This window comes from Musca domestica, unplaced genomic scaffold (assembly GCF_030504385.1).
Source record: "Musca domestica strain aabys unplaced genomic scaffold, Musca_domestica.polishedcontigs.V.1.1 7, whole genome shotgun sequence".
Lineage (NCBI taxonomy): Eukaryota > Metazoa > Arthropoda > Insecta > Diptera > Muscidae > Musca > Musca domestica.
In genome coordinates, this window is record NW_026712383.1 from 18,444,772 (window position 1) to 18,464,799 (window position 20,028).

General features: G+C 34.4%; 1 protein-coding gene across 1 annotated transcript; it reads left to right on the forward strand.

Annotated features, from left to right (window-relative positions):
* The first annotated feature begins 14,716 nt into the window (after window positions 1–14,716).
* Window positions 14,717–15,514, forward strand: LOC101895274 (uncharacterized). Its single transcript, XM_005189293.2, has one exon. The coding sequence runs from the start codon at window positions 14,717–14,719 to the stop codon at window positions 15,512–15,514; it is 798 nt and encodes a 265-aa protein (XP_005189350.2).
* Window positions 15,515–20,028: the final 4,514 nt, after the last annotated feature.

A 20,028-nucleotide genomic window follows, 5' to 3' on the forward strand; every position in this document is an offset into this window, starting at 1 on the left:
TACGAACTTAAAATAAAAAATTCCGGTAAAGAATATTGCTGATATCATCAAACTTGAATCATATACAATTTTCCGTCATAAGTTGTAGTATGTCAAATATCCCTAAAATCATCATCATATGGGGGCTATACGAAGACATGGAACTGCATACGCAATTTTTTGTCGTAGGCTGTAGTACCCATGACGAACTTCAAATATGCCATTTGAAACAATTTTGATTAATAATGTCGCTGAAATCATCGAAATACCGAATATGGGGAGTACCGTTGTATGGGGGCTATACAAAATCGTGGGGAATTCTCTTTCAGGGTAAAGTACTCATAAAAAACTTATTGTGTAGAATTTCACACAATTCCATTGAAAAGTCATCTAAATACCGAATATCGGGGGTACCGTTATGTGGGGGGCTATATCGTGGGCCGATATTGCCCATCTTCGAATTTGACCTACCTGCAGCAAAAAATTTAGCTTCCTATCTTAGTTCGGTTTGACTCAAGCCTGATTACAATAGACGGACAGACAACGAAAGGACGGTGCTAAATCGAAGAATCAAGAATATATACGCTTTGTTAGGTCTAAAATTGTTATTTCGGTGAGATACAAACGGAATGGCGAACTTAATGTACCCTCCATACTATGCAAGGTAAAGGGTATAAAAATTAATTTGAAACATGTGCTGATTTGCAAGGCCACTTACCTCGTTTTATTTTCTCTGATAAAAACCGCTTAAATAACCTTTACCAAGGAATTGCTCATGAAGATCTTGAATCTCCCTCAAAATATATTCTATCTATTGAAGCCCCAATCAAGGATCCCATATCTATTGAGGGTTTTTTGTCCACCGAATATCACTAGGAGGTCTTCCGTCTATATTAAATATTTTTAAGTCCTCTATCTTTGGGAAGAATCTTTGAATATTTTCTATCCTTATATAGTTTATAGGTGCAAGGATATTTAAAAAATTATGGATATTATTTAAAATAATAAACAAAACGATGATAACTTCTGAGAAATGTGCGAAAAATGTTGAAGTGGCTAAACGCGACTTTTTACATGTTTACGAGGTCTTCTATTTTTTATAACTTTTTACAGGTATACCTGGATCTTATTATGAGTTATTACAGGTATTTGGGGTTTTCAATTTTAATGACCTTTTTTAACTTTTATAAGCATAAAAAAGTGCCTGGAAGAAATTTTTATTGCAGGTGTACCTGACGAAGGCCATAAAAAGATGTTGGGTGTTACAAAACCAATTTTTTTGTGGTTTTATTTAGAGCAGCTAGTAAAAAGCCCTTGTGGTTCAATTTCTTCTGGAATTTTTTCATCTCTAAATTAGTGTTTCGATAATTAAAAATACTCCTTACATTCAAAGAAAAGGTGTTGGGTGCTGTAAAACCATTTTTTTGTGGTTTTATTTACATCACGCTGTACAAAATCCTTGTGGTTTAACTTAACTAGGCAAGTAGTATACCCTTTTTCTGGAATTTCTTCATCTCTAAATTGGCCGAGGCAATAATGCCTTGTTGGGATACTTGGAAATAAGAAAAATTCTTACACTGACTGCCGAACATTATATATTCTCCCTAAAAGAATCTCTAGAATGAAACTCCATTTTTTCATGGATAGCTCTTCTTTAGAATTGTGCTTAGAATTGAAAATAGAAAACAATAGAACTTAAAACCTCCCCAAACAACAACAAAACTAAGGCCACAAGAAAAATTCAACAAAAATAGCCATACACACACAATTGAAGGTCAAACACTGGGGTTAATGCAAAGGTTAACAAACTGTACTGCCACCACTACTCATTGCTAACATAATCATCCGCTGCGAAGAAACCAAAAAAAAAAAAAAAAAAAAATAAGTTTCTCCAAATGCTAATTAAATCAACACAAAACGTTAAACATTTATTAAGTGACCAACCAAATTATAGGGGTTTCAGTTGCCTCTACTGTGAGTATGAGTTTTTCTATTACGTCTAACATGCTATTGCCACTGAACAGCGCGTTAGCCTCGTTATGAATAATGTTCTATGCGCGGAGAAACTCAAACAAATTATTCAATGGATTTTATTTTCTTTGTAATGGAATGGGCAGAAAAAGAAACACAGTACAAAGAAAAAAAAACAAAGAAGAATTACGCTGAAAAGCTACGATTTTAATTAGATAAAAAGGAGGGTGGTGTGATAAGGAAGGGGAATCAAAAAAGTTATTTTTTTGATTTTATAAAACTTTTAGTGAACATTTTTTCCAAAGATCATAACAAAAAGAAATTATGTTAAAAATCTTAATTTTTTTCGATAAAAAGAAGGTTGGTGTGACAAGAAAAGGATCAAAAATGTAATTTTAGTAGAGGTAATTTCTATAGACATAAATAAAAATGAATTATATTGAAAAGCTAGAATTTTAATAAGATAACAATTAAAACAAGTTAAAAAGCAGTAAGTTCGGCAGGGCCGAACTTTGAATACCCTCCACCATTTGGAACGAATTTGGAAATTTTCAAAAAATAAAATCCTTAAAACATTCTGTTAAAATTTTAAAAATACCGAATATAGCCGTTATATTGGGGTCAATCCGACGTGGACCTACATAGGCATTGTTTGCCATTAGCCATTCCCATATGCAAATTCGAAACTTGAAATAAACGGTGAATAATGTAGTTAAAATCATCAAAATATCGTATATAGGGAGGTACCGTTATATCGGAGCTGTGCGAAGACCTGGCCCAGCATAGACAATTTTCTGTCACAGGCTATAGCATCCATTACTAACGTCAAATACGATATCTCAAACAATTTCGGTGGGTATTGTACATAAACTCGTCAAAATACCGAATATAGGGAGGTACTGATATATGCGGCCTATACGACGACCTGGACCTGCACAGATAATTTTCTGTCATAGGCTGTAGTATCCATTGCGAATCTCAAATATCAAATTTGAAACAATTCCGGTAAATAATGTCGCTAAAATCATCAAAATACCGAATATAGGAAGGTACCGTTATATAGGGGCTATACGAAGACGTGGACCTGCACCGACAAATTTTTGCTTTATGTTGTAGTATTTATTACGAACATCAAATACCAAGTTTAAAACAATTCCGGTGAATAATGTCGCTAAAATCATCGCAATACCGAATATCGGGAGGTACCGTTATATGGGGGCTATACGAAGGCGAATTTTACGCTGATCAAGAATATATATACTTTGTTGGGTCTGATATGAGTTTTTCGAGGAGTTACAAACGGAATGACAAAGTTAATATACCCTCCACAGTATGGTGGAGGGTATAAAAACAGCTAAGTTCCGCCGGTCGAGGAAGGAAGGAACTTGAAAATTAAAAACAAGTAAAAAAACTGTAAGTTCGGCCGGGCCGAACTTTTAATACCCTCCACCATTTGGTACAAATTTGGCAATTTTCAAAAAAAAAATCTGTTAAAATCTTAAAAATGCCGAATGGCTATACGACGACGTGGACCTGCATAGTCAAATTTTGTCATAAGTTATTACAATATTTAAATGCGAAACTTGAAGAAAAATCTGTTTAAAATATAGCTAAAATCATCAAAATGGTGAATATAGGGGGTACCGTTATATGGGGGCCATACGATGACGTGGACCTGCACAGACAATTTTCTGGGATGGGCTGAAGTATCCATTACGAACTTCACATGCGAAATTTAAAACAATCCCGGTAAATAATGCCGCTAAAATCATCAAAATACCGAATATCGGGGGGTACGGTATATGGTGGCTATACGAAGGCGGGGACCTACATGGCCCATTTTCTGTTTTATGCTGCAGTATGTATTACGAACTTCAAGCACCAAATTTGGAACGATTCCGTTAAATAATGTCGCTAAAATTATCAAAATACCGAATATCGGGGGGTACCGTTATATGGGGGCTATACCAAGACGTGGACCTACATGGCCCATTTTCTTTCTTATGCTGCAGTATGTATTACGAACTTCAAACACCAAATTTGGAACGATTCCTTTAAATAATGTCGCTAAAATCATCAAAATACCGAATATCGGGGGGTACCGTTATATGGGGGCTATACGAAGACGTGAACCTACATGGCCCATTTTCTTTTTTATGCTGCAGTATGTATTACGAACTTCAAACACCAAATTTGGAACGATTCCTTTAAATAATGTCGCTAAAATCATCAAAATACCGAATAACGGGAGGTACCGTTATATGGGGGCTACATGAAAACGTGGACCTATACATATAATGTTACCCCACTGGAGCTAGAATCCATTACGACTTACAGAGGTCAATTTTTAGACAAATCCGTGGAAAAATGTGGCAAAAATAATCAAAATACCGAATATCGGGAGGTACCGTTATATGGGGGCTATACCAAAACGTGGACCGATATATCCCATTTCCAATACCAACCATCCTAGGGACAATACACACACTTGTGCCAAATTTCAAAGGTCTACGTCAAATAATGTGGGCTCTATCGTGATTTCAACAGACAGACAGACGGACAGACAGACAGACAGACAGACGGACAGACAGACGGACATCGCTAAATCGTCTTAGAATTTTATGCTGATTATGAATATATATACTTTATGGGGTCTACGACGAATATTTAGAGGTGTTACAAACGGAATGACAAAGTTAATATACCCTCCTACCCATGGTGGAGGGTATAAAAATATCAAAAGTATCAGCCAACAGATGTATACCCTCACCCTTGTAAATTGAAATTTGAAGAGAGTTGGGTGCTTATTTCGCTTTCTTTGAGAGTTTTGTTTTCAAAATCTTGAACCCTATGTGGGAGAGGTACCTGAAGAAATGGTTCGATCTGTACCATCTTTATAAGAGATCTTGGTTTGATGGAAATATTGAGATGCAACCATTCAAACATAATTGGAATCGGATGTTAATTTCGATGTTAATTTCGTTTTATGAGCTTCATGGATATTCAAAATTTTTACCCTTTGTGGGAGAGGTTCCACAAGGAGTGGACCGATATATTCCATCTTCACACCAGACATTGGATTAAGAATAGTATTGTGATGTGTGTAATTTGAAGAGAACCAAATGCTTATTTCGGATATTATGATTTGGGTATTCGAAACTTCGACTCTTTGTGAGGGATCTCTACTATCTTTATAACAGATCTTGTTTTGATGGAAATATTGAGATGTATGTGATGTTATGAGCTGTATGTGTGATGTTATGAGCTTCGTGGATATTCGAAATATTGACCTTTTGTGGGGGAGGTACCAGAAGGCGTGGACCAATGTATCCTATCTTTACATCATATCTTGTTTTAGTAGAAATAGTGGGATGTTTGAAATATAAAGAGAACCTGATGCTTATTTCGGATTTTATAAACGTTTTGGTTATTCAAAACTTTGACCCTTTGTGGGGGAGCTACCAGAGTGAATGGTCTGATATCTACCATCTTTATAATAGATCTTGTGTTAATATAAATATTCGGGTGTTAATTTCGTCTTTTAGGAGCTTCATGGGTATTTACAATATAGACTCTTTTTGGGAGAGGTACCAGAAGGAGTGGACCGATATATTCCATTTTCATACCAAACTTTGGGTAATTAAAAATATTGTAATGTGTATAATTTGAAGATAATCGGACTCTGACATCACATTTTATAGAAGTTGTAATCATTCAAAATTTTGACCCTTTGTGGGGGAAATACTTGATGGAGTGGGCCGATTTTGCCCATTTTCACACCTGACCTAGCACTGACGCAAATATTATTATTTGCAAAGTTGGAGCAAAATCGGATTATCGTTTCTCTTTCTGTGCAAAATATATATATTTTAGAAAATTTCGACCTTTTGTGGGGGAGGTACCAGAAGAAGTGGACCGATTATGTCCAACTCCGAACTCGATCTAAGTCTGACAATAATATCACAATGTACCAAGTTTGGATCAAATCGGATATTCCCTTCGAGAGTTATCGTGTCAACAACCAGCCAGACGGATGTACGGGCGGACATCGTTAGATCGACTTCAAATGTCCTGAAACGGATTTGGTTCAAAGAAACCTATGGTCTAAAACCGATATTTCGATGAGGCACGTTTTGACCGTATCCAAATGATATATACCCTCTCTGGCCATGAGGCTGAGGGTGTAAAAATGAATTATATTGAAAAACTAAAATTTTATTTAGATAACAAGTTCGGCAGGGCCGAACTGTTAATACATTCCATCATTTTGAAGGAACTTAAAAAAAAATTCCGTAGAAAAATACCTCTAAAATGATACCCCTCAAATGGAGGCTATAGGAAGATGTGTTTCTTCATAAATAATCTTTTATCATAGGCTATGGAGCCCTTTATACCGCTAAAATCATCAAAAAACCGAATTTAGGGAGGTATCGTTGTATGGGGGTTATATGAAGACCATCGGACATGCGATTTGAAACAAAACGAAATGTGAAACAATTCCGCTGAATAACGTCCCTAAAATCATCAAAATACCGAATATTGGGAGATATCGTTATATGGGGGTTATACGAAGACGTCGACCTGCATTGTAGTACCCATTACGAACTTTAAATACGAAGTTTTTGAACAATTTCGGTAAAAAAAAAATGTCGCTATAATTATCAAAAAACCAAATATCGGGGATACCGCTATATGGGAGCTATTCAACATCGTGGACCCATACAGAAAATTCTCTTCCTGGGGTTAATGTACTCAGAAGGAACTGCGTTTGGGGATTTTGAGACAACCCCATTGAGAAATGTGGCTAAAATCATCGAAATATCGAGAGGTACTCTTATATGGTGGATATATGATATCGTGGACTTATATAGACAATTCTATTCCAGGGGGTGGAGGACTCACAAGGAAATCCTTGTGTGGATTTTCATACAATTTCCATTGAAAAATTTGGCTACAATCATCAAAATTCCGAATATCGGGAGGTAACGAAGTCGTGGACCTATATAGACAATTCTCTTCCAGGGGATGGAGTATTCAAAAGGAACTCCTTGTGTGGATTTTAAGACAAAACCCATTGAAAAATGTGACTAAAATAATCAAAATACCGTTATAGGGGGGATATACGATATCATGGACCTATAAAGATATTTCTCTTCCACGGGGCAAATTACTCAGAAGGAACTCCTTGTGTGGATTTGCAGATAATTTCCATTGAAAAAGTTGGCTACAATCATCAAAATACCGAATATCGGAAGGTGCCGTTATATGGGAGATATACGATATCGTAGACCTATATAGACAATTCTTTTTCAGGGGGTAAAGTAGTCACGAAGGCCTCCTTGTGTAGAATTTCAGTCCATTCCATTGAAAAATGTGGTTAAAATCATCAAAATACCAAATATCGGGAGGTACCGTTATATGGGGGATATTCGATATCGTGTACCGATATAGTCCATCTTCGAACTTGACTTACCTGCAGACAAAAGACTGATCTGTGCAAAATTTTAGATTCCTATTTTAATTTGTTTCGACTCAAACGTGATTGTCACAGACGGACAGATGGTCGGATGGACGGACAGGGACAGATTGTCTTAGAATTTTACTGTAATCAAAAATATATATACTTTGTTAGATCTAAAATTAGTATTTCGATAAGTTACAAATGAAATGACGAACTTAATATACCCTACATACTATTTATGGTGGAGGATATAAAAACTGGGGGTGGTGTAAAGAAAGGGAAATAAAAAATTTGATTTCTTGACTTTTAAAAAATTATTAAAAATAATCCTTAAAGGCCTTGATATTTGGTATACAAAATAATTCTAATTAATTTTCCTCTCAAAATTAATTTCCGACCCTCGTCATAATTATAGCCACAATATCACATTATGTTCGACACACATCAGCGCCGCAAAATGTTTGTAATTTGTTACATGGATAAATGCCTATATTGTTTTAAAGGTCATGTACATATCACATTTAGACACTCACAGACACACACACAAATACATACACTCACTCACAAACTATGAAATACGACCGTGCGATCACTTAAAGATGAACATGACACCCAAAAGCAGTAATCACATAGTAATTCTTTATGCCAGCATTCAATAACTACACACACACACACAAACTGACAATATTATAGACGAAGAAAAACAGACTGACAGACCGACAAATAGACAGACACCAAATAATAATCATAAACAAATTATAATTGTTTTGTAGATTTACATAAATGTTCATAGTTTCGGACGTGTCTTCAAAATAAATTTGTAAAAAGTTCGAATATGCACAATTTACGTAGTTGTTGTTTTTTTATTTGCTTTTAAAAATAATAGTAATTATATTATTAATTAGATGCAATAAGCATAACGCCACAGAAGTGAGAAAAAAACTGTAATTATTCTGAAACAAACAGATAAAGTAATTTTCGGCATTGAATGCCAAAAAAAACAAAAGACTTAGGAAGCATACGCGATTTGTATTAATACATTAAGTAATCAAACAAAAGACTTAGGAAACGAACATGCAGTTGGTGAAAAAATGAGTAACACCTTGTTTTTAAGGAACCTACGGCCTTCATAACACTGTGCAACAAAATTGAATTTTTCAATAATTACGAGGGAAATCCAGCAGCTTATACAGAAGTAAAGCTGGAAAAGGAATACACATATATCGGAAAGTTTACATCGAAAAGTAACCAAAATAGGGGGGCAAGTTCCCTCCGCTTCCACACGTTTGAAAATTTTCGGATTAAGATCCCTCGAAATCCATGCATTTTAGGTATAAAGAGTCTTAGCCAATTTTACAGATAAGAATACGAGGAATATTGTGGTCGAAATTCTTAACCCTCAAGCAAGTTAAAAAAGTGGTAATTTTGGTTCTTTTTCAAAAATATGGTTAAAAACTCTCCTTAAATGGGATCGTAGCTAGTCCAAATATTCTACAAACTGATTTGTCATAAAATTCCACTACAGGTCTTAGTAGACGCCAAGAGTATAAATCTTACATAAAAGCAAAGAATTTATATATAATAAAAATACATTTTAGGGTCAAAGTCGCACTTTGCGTGAGTTTGTACACACATCTCAGAAATATTCTACATTAAATATATAATACTCTTAAGAAAATAAATCTCTAATAATAAATCTCTAAGTCGCACTTTGCGTGAGTTTGTACACACATCTCAGAAATATTCTACATTAAATATATAATACTCTTAAGAAAATAAATCTCTAATTGTATTGTATATTAAAAAAGGTATTTTGATAATACCTGAAGGTATTATTAAATTTTGTTTTAGTCGAAAGTTACCAAAGGCAGAAATGTTCTACACAAATTTTCACAATAAATCTCAGAATAAACCATTTATCTAGGTACAATAGTTTTTATAAAAATTACATTTGAAATTGATGTTCTTTCATTCATTTTTAATTAAGAAAATCTTGTTTTTCCCGAAAATTTTAATTTTTTAATTTTCCCGTACTTTGTGTGAATTTGTGCAAAAATCTCTAACAAAGCATAATTTTAGAGGAATGACTTTAAAGAAAAAAAAATTATCCATAAAATTTCACTATAAGTCACTAAAGAAAATAAATCTCCAATTTAAATGTATATTTAAAAAATATTAGCAACAATGTTCCAAAAAAAATCGAATATATCCCTAATTTTTTTTGATCAATTTTTTCTTGGACTTTTTTCGAGTTGACCCCCGAAAGAATTAAAAAATTTTATCTTAGACTGAAGTTGTCTATAGAGGAAATATTCTACACAAATTTTCACTATAAATCTCAGAATAAACTATTTATCTGGTTACAATAGTTTTTATGAAAATTACATTCGAAATTTATGTTCTATAAATGAAAATTTAGACATTTATTTTAGACATTTACAATCCAAGCCAAAATCATTTACAATCCAAGCCAAAATCTCCCTTTATTCAACATTGTTTGGGGAAAGTGTCAAAGGAAGATTTTTTCTAGATCAAATTTCGTTGTGAGTCTCTGAACAAAAGAAATTTGTGTACTTAATATGTTCCATAAAAAATTGCATTTATTTTTGTTAAAAAAATCCTGTTGATTTCTGAAAAATGTTGCATTTTTACCCAAAGTAAAGCCGTACTTTATGTGAGTTTGTGCAAAAATCTCAAAAAATCATTATTTTAGAAGGATGCCTTTAAAGACAAAAATATTCGTCATCAAATTTCAATATAAGCCACTAAAGAACGGAATTCCTTAATTTTATTGTAGATTTAAAATTGTTAGCATCATAGTTAAAAAATAAATAAATAAATAAATAAATAAATATTATTTTTTTATCAATTTTTCCTTGGATTTTTTTCGAGTTGACACTTGAAAGTATCATAAAATTTAATTTTAGGAGGAATAATCCAAAGAATACATCACTTATCTAGGTACAATAGTTTTCATTAAAATTAAATTCGAATTTTATATACAACAAGTGAAAATTATGTGTTTGGTAATAATATCAAAGTACGAATTATTCTAAATCAAATTTTATTGTGAGTCTTTGAAAAATAGAAATATATATTACATCTTCACATCAGACCTTGTGTTAGTGGAAATATTGGAATTTGTTAAGATTAGAATAAATCGGATGCATATGTCGCTTTTTTGAGAGTTTGGATTACTGCAAACGTTGATCCGTTGTGAAATAAGTGCCAGAAGGAATGTTCCTATATATTCCATCTTCACACCAGGTATTGTTTTAAGAGAAATATTGTGATTTGTGACATTTGAAGAGAATTTGATGCTAAATTAGGAATTTATGATAGGGCTTGTGTTAATAAATATATTGGGACCAGTTAATTTTAAACAAAATTAAATGCTTACTTCGCATTTTATGAGCATTGTGTTATTGAAAATTTTGACTCCTTTGAAGAGATGTACCTATCTTTACACTAATTCTTGTGTTAAGAAAAACATTGGTATGTGTGAAATTTGAATTCTTTGTATTATATAAATGTTAAAAGTAAATTTTGATTCTTTGTGTAGGAGGTACATGATGGTGTGGACCGATATTGTCCATTTTTGCACCTGATATAGCACTGATACAAATATTGGAATTTTTAAAGCTTACACAGAATTGGATGGATCTCACGCGTTTTTACAAATTGTTTTCTGTAAAAATGTTGACTTTTTGTGGAGGATAGAGCGCACCAATGTTGCCCATCTCTGAACTCGATCTAAGTTTGACAATAATATTACGATGTACGAAGTTTGCATCCAATCAGATACCCCCTTCGAGAGTCTTCGTGCGCATCAGCCAGTTAGACAGACAGACGGACTTCTAATCATAGTTTGACTCCAAATGTCCTGAAATGAAACCGTTATTTCGATGAGGCAACTTTGAAAAAAAGAAATCGTTGAAAATTACCGGCAAAATGAAAAACGTTATATGGGGGATATACGAAGACGAGGACCTTCATAAGTAATTTTTTGTCATTGGCTGTAGTACCGGTTTTGAATTTCAAATACGAAATTTTAAACAATTCCAATTAAAAATGTCGCTAATATCATCGAAATACAGAATAAATGGAGGTGCCATTATATGTGGGCTATACAAGTCGTAGACCTAGAAGACATGGGCCAGCATAACTTTTTTTTTATCATTTGAAGACTCATAGCGAAATTTGATGAATAATATTTTTGTTTTTGACGTCATCCTTCTAAAATGATTCTTTGTAGGAAAATTTTGCATAAACTCACTAAAAGTACGGCTTTTGCCCTAAAATGTGTTTTTATACCCCCCACCTTGAAATGGAGTGTATATTAACTTTGTCATTCCGTTTCTAACATTCCTAAATTTTCGCCGTAGACCCCATAAAGTATATATCCACAATCAGCATAAAATTATAAGTCCTGTCTGCTGAAATCACGATACAGCCCACATTGTTTGACGTACAGCTTCAAAATTTGACAGAACAATTTGTATTGTGTCTAGGATGGTTGATATAGAGAATGAGATATATCGGTCCACGATATTCGGTATTTTGATGATTTTCGCAATTTTTTCTTTAATGATTTGTCTAAAAATAGGCATTTGTAAGTTAAGAAGCTAGCACGTCAAATTTAGTCAAAATGTATGAATCCCATATCTATGTTTCAACAGTACATCTATGTCCTCACATCCTATATCTTCATACCAATGATATTGGGTGCAAAAAGTCAGATACAGGCCATGTTCCGCCACAGGAGCATAGTATATATAGGTACGCGTTTGTATTGCTCACGATAATAGGTATTTTGATAATTTTTTACTACACTTTTTTACGGATTTGTCTGAAAATTAATATTTGTAGGTTATAATGGGTCCTAGTTCGTGTGGCAAAACATTGCATTTATAGATCCACGTTTTTGTATAGCCCCCATAAGACGATACCTCCCAAAATTCGGTATTTTGTTGATTTTTGCCCTATTTTTTCACGGATTTGTGGGTAATAATGGGTTCTAATGTTTTCTTCACCCTAAGGTGGAGGGTATTCAAAGTTCGGCCCGTCCGAACTAAATGTTTTTTTTACTTGTTTTATCTCACCCTATATGTTTCATCTGATTTGGTGTTTAAGTCCCCACATTCGTAATATGCACTCCACAAGAATGATATGTGGTGCCAAAAGACTTATGGAGCTCAATAAGACCTCTGTCAAATTTTATCTAGATGGGATCAGATTAGGATATAGCTCCCATATATGTCTTTATCCGATATCTGGTTTGTTGTGCAACAAGTGGCTAATATCAGCCCAAATTTACTGAATTTTGTCAATTTCGACTGAATTCATTCTAAAAAAATCGGTTCAGATATAACTATAGCTCCCATATATATGTTTTTTCCGATTTGGTGTTAAAGTCCTTCACAAAAATATTTGTTACCGGACTGTTCGAATATACCTCTGCCAAATGTTCAGATCTTTAGATCAAATTCAAACAGATCTTAGATTTTTATATAGCCTCGATATACATCTTCATCCGATTTTACGGTTATTGCTCACCATATATAATATCAGGCTAAATTAATTATATTTTTTCACATTCAACCGAGATTTACCATTTGGTGAAACTCGGTCCAGTATATCTATTGCACGAATAAATATTTTTGACATAATTCTTATCGAAGTCACATTATGCACTATATAGAACTGTTATTTGGTTCACAGTTTGTACGATATACTTCACATAAATTCCCAATATAAAACTTTTCGTACGGGAGCTCTACTAAATACACATAGTGGTGTAGGGTATCATATACTTGGTGCCGCCCGACTTTTGACCATTCCTTACTGGTTTTATTTTGAGCTCTACTTTCATAATCTGCTGGACTTTCCCTATAATTGTTTTTTTTTGTCGAACGGTGTAAAAAGTTCGATTTTGTCTACAAGTTAAGATAATTTGGGATGAGTAGAATAGTAGAAATGCTAATGAGTCAATTACATGCCGCTAAAGACAAATTAGAGCAACTTTCCCTTTAGACTCATTAAACTCTACTACCCATACGCCTCCTACTCCTCTCATCTTGATCGCACACATACACAGAGAACCTTGACCTCATCACAAACATATAATCCCGTCAATAACATGATTACAATTGTCCAGCGTCCGACTAAACGATACGACTCATTTCACCTTCCGCTTAGGGATAATCCAGCCAGCGTTTTGCTCGCCCGTTAATCAATTACACATGTTAGCGGCGGAGGAACGGGACAATTTGAAATAAATCACAAACTGTCACGTCTGGGGAAAAATCGCGAGACATACTCATGTGTCGCACATATTTTTGGGCATTTATGGGAATTGTGTCGAAAAATCTGAGACTTGTCATCATCCATATGGAGGCGCATGTGCATTAAGGCGATGAACCTACCGGCTGGCCACACTAATGGACAGACAAATTGGAAAATCATGAAACAGTGGACAGTGTGACAATTGTAAAGTGATCACAAAAGTGACACAGATGTGTGTTATCTTTTGGAAGCGAGAGAGAAAGAGAGGGTGAGCATGTCCTTTGAAGTCAAGTGAAAAGAAGCACCGAACCTGGTTTATTTGCCAGCCATCTGACTAGGATGTGTGGCGCATTGGAAAAACATTTGAAAATTGTCTGTGGGTCACGTCGTCACTGTCTGTGGAATCACACCTAAAGTGACACGTGTCGCAAAAAGTCCAGTCTGAGGTGTGCGGGTGTGTGTGTGAGTATAGACGGTGTGTTTGTCTGTCTATTTGTTTTTTGATCATGTTGTTGTTGTTTCCCTAGCCCTCTTGCACCGTTTGCACAATCACCGCACATTTGTCGCCTTAGCCAAGTCTAATATGATTATCCTTCACAGTTATGTCCTTAGATGTTTGGAAAATTTCCTAGAAACTGTCGACTAGTCTCCTGCAAACCACAGGTGGGAAATAACCTCGTTATAAAATGCGGTTGAGTACCTGCTCCGAAGAGCCTCAGAACTTTAAATATTCTAACTGTCGCAAGTGAGAACCATGAGATTGCCAGGTAGTCAGTTCTCCTTAGGATGCTAGGTAAAGGTTTAGATTCCTATTAATTCTTATATGACAACCATCAATTGTTGGCGTCTCCCACGACGAAATGATAGAACGAAAGGTGAAAGTGGGTTGAACCTTTACAAATTTGGTATTTAATGTGGACAGAGAGTTGGAAACAGCATCAGTTTTGCATTAACTCCTTTAAGGATAACAACGACGTTTAACGTTCTGAGGCAAACGCAAAGAATTCCCATCGAAAAAATATGAGTGAAATATACGATTATGTTTACGGCCATACAATGGCTCCTGCTCCACAACAGCAGCAGAGCTCCAATGAAAGTGGGGAAGAAACACTTAAGGCCACCACCACCCTCACAACAACAATCTCACAGGATGACTCCTCAAATTCGGAGAGTGAAATAGATGTCTCACAATTTTCTTCAAATGATTTGCAGATCTTTGTGGATAGCCTGGAGACGATTGCTCGTCTGGAAAGGGCGAAGCATAACAGAAAACTCCGTCACAAACACCGAAGAACACACAAGAAACGTCAAGTGACCTGTTTGGATTCCTCAACCTGTAGCAGCATACACGAAGAGGATTTGGAGAGTGGCAGTGATGAGTACTCCTCGGATGAAGATCTTTTCGATGATCATTATCTTCAACTTCCTGTGCAAGGACAGAGTACAGCCCTCTATAGCAACTTAAACGTGGATAGCAGTATCACCTCTGATTCCGAAGATTCTGGGGTATTTGTTATCGAACGCAGCCGAATTGAGAATCATGTCTATGAAAACATTCCACCACTGGGTCTCTACCCCACCAACACTACCTCAAATTCCAAAAGTAAATCATTGAAAATGCGTTTATACTCCCTCATCAAACGGAAACATGAATCCCAAAAGCCATCTGTTGAGATTTTGTCATCCACAAAAATTGGAGAACTATCAGCCCTAAATGCAGATCCCAAAAAGAAATCGAAGAAATCAAAATTGAGAAGCTTATCACTGAAATCGGATAATAAGCTTCTGGAAAAAGCCATGCGTCTGCTGACACTGTAAGGCGTATCCGTCTTTGTATCCATCAGAAGAACAACGGCCCAGAGATCTCATTTGTAAACAAATGCCACGGGATCAAAGTGATATTGAAATAATGACTTAATTTAAGAACACAGTTGCAAAAATATGTCAAACATTAAATTGTATCTGAAAATTGTTTTGAATTTTAGTAAAAAAAATATATTTATTTTCGAAATATTTAAATTATAAAAACTGTCTTTTAATCTCAGAAGAGTATGGGCACCGAATACAACAGTATCATATAAGGGGTGATTTTTTACAATATTTTACAATTTTACAAAAACAAAAAAAAAAAAAAAAAAATACACATTAAATTAAAAAAAAAGAAACAAGTAAAAAAGCAGCTAAGCTCGGCCGGGCCGAAATTGTAATACCCTCTACCATTTGGAAGGAACATGAACAATTTTTGTCATAGGCTGTAGTACGCATTATGATCTTCAAATACAAATTTCGAAGCAATTGCGACAAATAATGCGCTAAAATCATCAAAATACCAAATATCGGGAGGTACCGTTATATGGCGGCTATACGAAGACCTGGTCCCGCATACTAAATTCTTAGGCATAGGCTGTATTAATCATTACAAACTTCGAATAAAAATTTGAAAACAATTCGGGTGAATAATGTAGTTAAAATCATCAAAATACCGAATATCGGGAGGTAACGGTATATGGGGGCTATAGATATGGACCTGCACTCGAACGTGAAATAAATTTTTTTTATCAAACTCGTCGTTCTATAGGGTAATTGTTATGCGTGCTGAGGTTTTTTTTGGAAAAAAATAAAAATGGATATCATCTCACGTTGGCGCTCAACATTCTCAGTTGCCTTACGATTCACAGCATCTTTGAAGAAGTACGGTCCAATGATGCCACCATCCCATAAGCCGCAGATAACTGTGACTTGTTCTGGATGCATTGGTAGCTTTTGCAATGCTTCTGACTGATTTTCACTTCAAAATCGAAAACCTGGACTGCAATACCCATTACAAACTTACAGTACAAAATTTGACATAATTTCGGTCTCTATAATCATCAAATTATAGATTATAGAGAGGTGACGTTATATGGGAGCTATACAAATACGTGGACCTGCATGAGCAATTTTCTGTCATAGGGTGAAGTACCCATTACGAACTCAAAATACCAAATTTTAAACAATTCCGACCAAAAATGTTTCACAGATCATCAAAAATATGGAAACCATACTAAAACTTGGACCTACAGGGTGAGATGAAAAAACTGCAACCAACTTCAGACTGCTGTCCTTTCTAAGCCACTCGTCCGACAGCTGTTAAAATTTTTCCAGTGACAGCTCATTATATTTTTTACCGTAGAAAAGCATTTTGAAGAGAATTTTCGAAAAAAAAGAGTATTCGTGATGGAATTCGAGCGTGACAGTGTGATTTCTTTATATTTGGCTGGAAAACCACAAGTGACTATAGCCACTAGAGCACTCCAGCATTTAAATGTAAATACAGCTTTTGTGTCTCGTACCATCGCTCGTTACCGTGATACTGGTAGTGTAGCCCGACGTCAAGGAAGTAAATGAAAGAAAACAGCAACATACTTTTATTTGCGGAAAAAACTTTGACTAAAAAAAAGACGTTTGGTGTGGTTTGGAATTATAACTTGCTTTCTTTATTTTTCACTGGCTTATATACTAAAATTCTGTTTATTGCTGCATTTTCGTTGTCGGAAATGCAGCAGAAAAGAAAATACAGTTTTAGGCTAATATTAATATTTAAGTAAACAATTCTTTGGAAATTTGTCTGGAATAAAATGTTGAATTGCATATCAATATTTTAATAAACAATTCTTACAAATAAAGTATTAATGAATATTTATTCTTTGGAAATTTATTTTATAAAAATGCTGGATTTGCATATTAATATTTTGGTAAACAATTCTTTGGAATAATAAAATGTGGAACGATTCTCATTAAGGGAATAACGGGAGACACTATCGTTGAGGGGAATTAGTAGTTGATACTATAACACCCCCACCCTTAGTTTGAGGCTCCGACGAAATTATATTATCTTTGCCGGATTGTTTATAATAGTTTGGTTTTTTAATTGTACATTTGGAACATAGGTTTGTTTATTCTTAAAGAGATATATAAATATAATTAAGATACATATTGATGTACCGATTAAAATATCTATACTATAGCCAATTATTTTTGAGTTTTTATCTGTATATAGTACTTGTTTCAGTGTTTCCTCGTATTCTATTTGTTTTAGATATAAATTTTCAAGTTTTATGTCTGCAAGTGTTGTGTTACTGGTATCTTTAATTTTTGTTATAAGGTTAGGTAGGATAAACTTGTCTTGTATTTTTATTTTAAAATTCGTAAAGGTTTTGTTTAACGTGTTTACTTCACAATTTTCGAATTTGATTAAGTAATTTCCTGAAATTTTTAATTTATCTTTGTTACAATTATGTGATATCGTACTGTTAAAGTGTTTAAGGATTAATACTCCTGGAATTATTTCGCTAATTTCTTGTGTATTTAATGTTTGCGTTTTGCAATTAGCTTCTTCAAAGTTTAGTATATTGTTCAAACAATTATCATTAATTTTTATAAGATTTCTTTTGAGGTCTTATATGTGCTTTGTAATATTTATGCCCTGTTTTTGTGTTTTCAATATGATCTTCATCGACTTTCTTAGATTCTATCTTTCTGTACCTCCTATGATTTTTACCCCCTCGAATTTCTCTTATATAGTTTGTACCTTCTTCTATCACTATATCGGTTCTATTTTTGTTAAGTTTATTAATATAGTTATTTTTCTTCTTTAATATTAGATCATGTATTTCGGGATATTTATCCTCATGTACTTTGCCATTTATAAAGTCTATAGGTTTGATTTGTGTGGTGCTATGAATAGTATTATTATAAAATCCAATGATACGTGATATTTTTTCCTCTGTCGTTTCGTCTTTGGATTGTTCGTCATGTCGTAGTAATCTTAAGTGTTCGTTCAATGTATTGTGAAGTCGTTCGATATCTGCGTTGGATGTATGGTTACTGTTTGATGTGTAGTGTATATTAATGTTCTCTTTCCTTAAATATTCTTGAATCGGAATGGCTTTAAATCCTAACTCATTGTCAACAACAATTTTTTCTATTCTTCCAAATGTGCTGGTATATTGCATTAATTTTGATTTAAACTCTATCCATGATCTTCCATTAATTTTGTATGCTGTGGCGTGTTTTGAAAATTTGTCAATTATAGTTAAGTAAAGTTGTTTCTCTAGTGTATAGAAAACGTCTAAGTGTAATATTTCTCTGGGTTTTGTGGGTGTTTCCGTTAGTTTGTAAGGTAGTCTAGGTGGTCTTCTGTCATACTTTTCCAATGTGCATATTTCGCAATTGTTAATGAACTGGGTTATCCTTAATTTAAGTTTGGGGTTATAAATTTTTGTTTTTAGTTCCTCGAACACTACCTGAATTCCTCTGTGATTTTTGCTTAGATGTTCTTCCTCAATTATGTTTGTTAGTTGGAGTTCGTCTTCTATATCGTCTAGTTTCTTAAAAGTCCTGATTAATTTGAATCCGTTATTATTTGAAAAGAATTCCCTACAAGTGTCTCTGAAAGTGTCGTAAAATTCATTGTCTATCAGAACTGCATTTATTTGTGTTGGGTGACAGTGGGTTTTTAAAATCATAATTGCATACTCTTTATCTAGTTCTTTTATTGTTACAGTTTTTCTAATATTCTGAAAGATGTTTTCGGTTTTTATCCTTGCTGATCCGGAATGAATTTTTTTTACGATGAGTTGGTTTTTAAATAAATTTATAGGTGAATCGCTCTCTTTAAGAATGGGTTGGATGTTTTCTAATGAATTGATCTCAACAATTTTATTTTCGATCCTTGATAATGCATCTGCATTACTGTTTTTTGTTCCCTTTTTATACCCTCCACCAAAAAAGGTATGGAGGGTATATTAACTTTGTCATTCCGTTTGTAACTCATCGAAATAATCATTTTAGACCCAACAAAGTATATATATTCTTGATCAGCGTAAAATTCTAAGACGATTTAGCCCTGTCCGTCCGTCTGTCCGTCTGTCCGTCTGTCCGTCTGTCCGTCTGTCCGTCTGTTGTAATCACGCTACAGTCTAAACGAATTAAGATAGGAAGCTAAAAATTTGCACAGATCTCTCTTTTGTCTGCAGGCAGGTCAAGTTCGAAGATGGGCTATATCGGTCCACGATATCGTATAGCCCCCATATAACGGTACCCCCCGATATTCGGTATTTTGATGATTTTACCCACATTTTTGAACGGAATTGTCTGAAAATCCACAAAAGGAGTTCCTTGTGGGTACTTTATACCTCAGCAGAGAATTATCTATATAGGTTCACAATATCGTATAGCCCCCATATAACGGTACCCCCCGATATTAGGTATTTTGATGATTTTACCCACATTTTTCAACGGAATTGTCTGAAAATCCACACAAGGAGTTCCTTGTGGGTACTTTATACCTC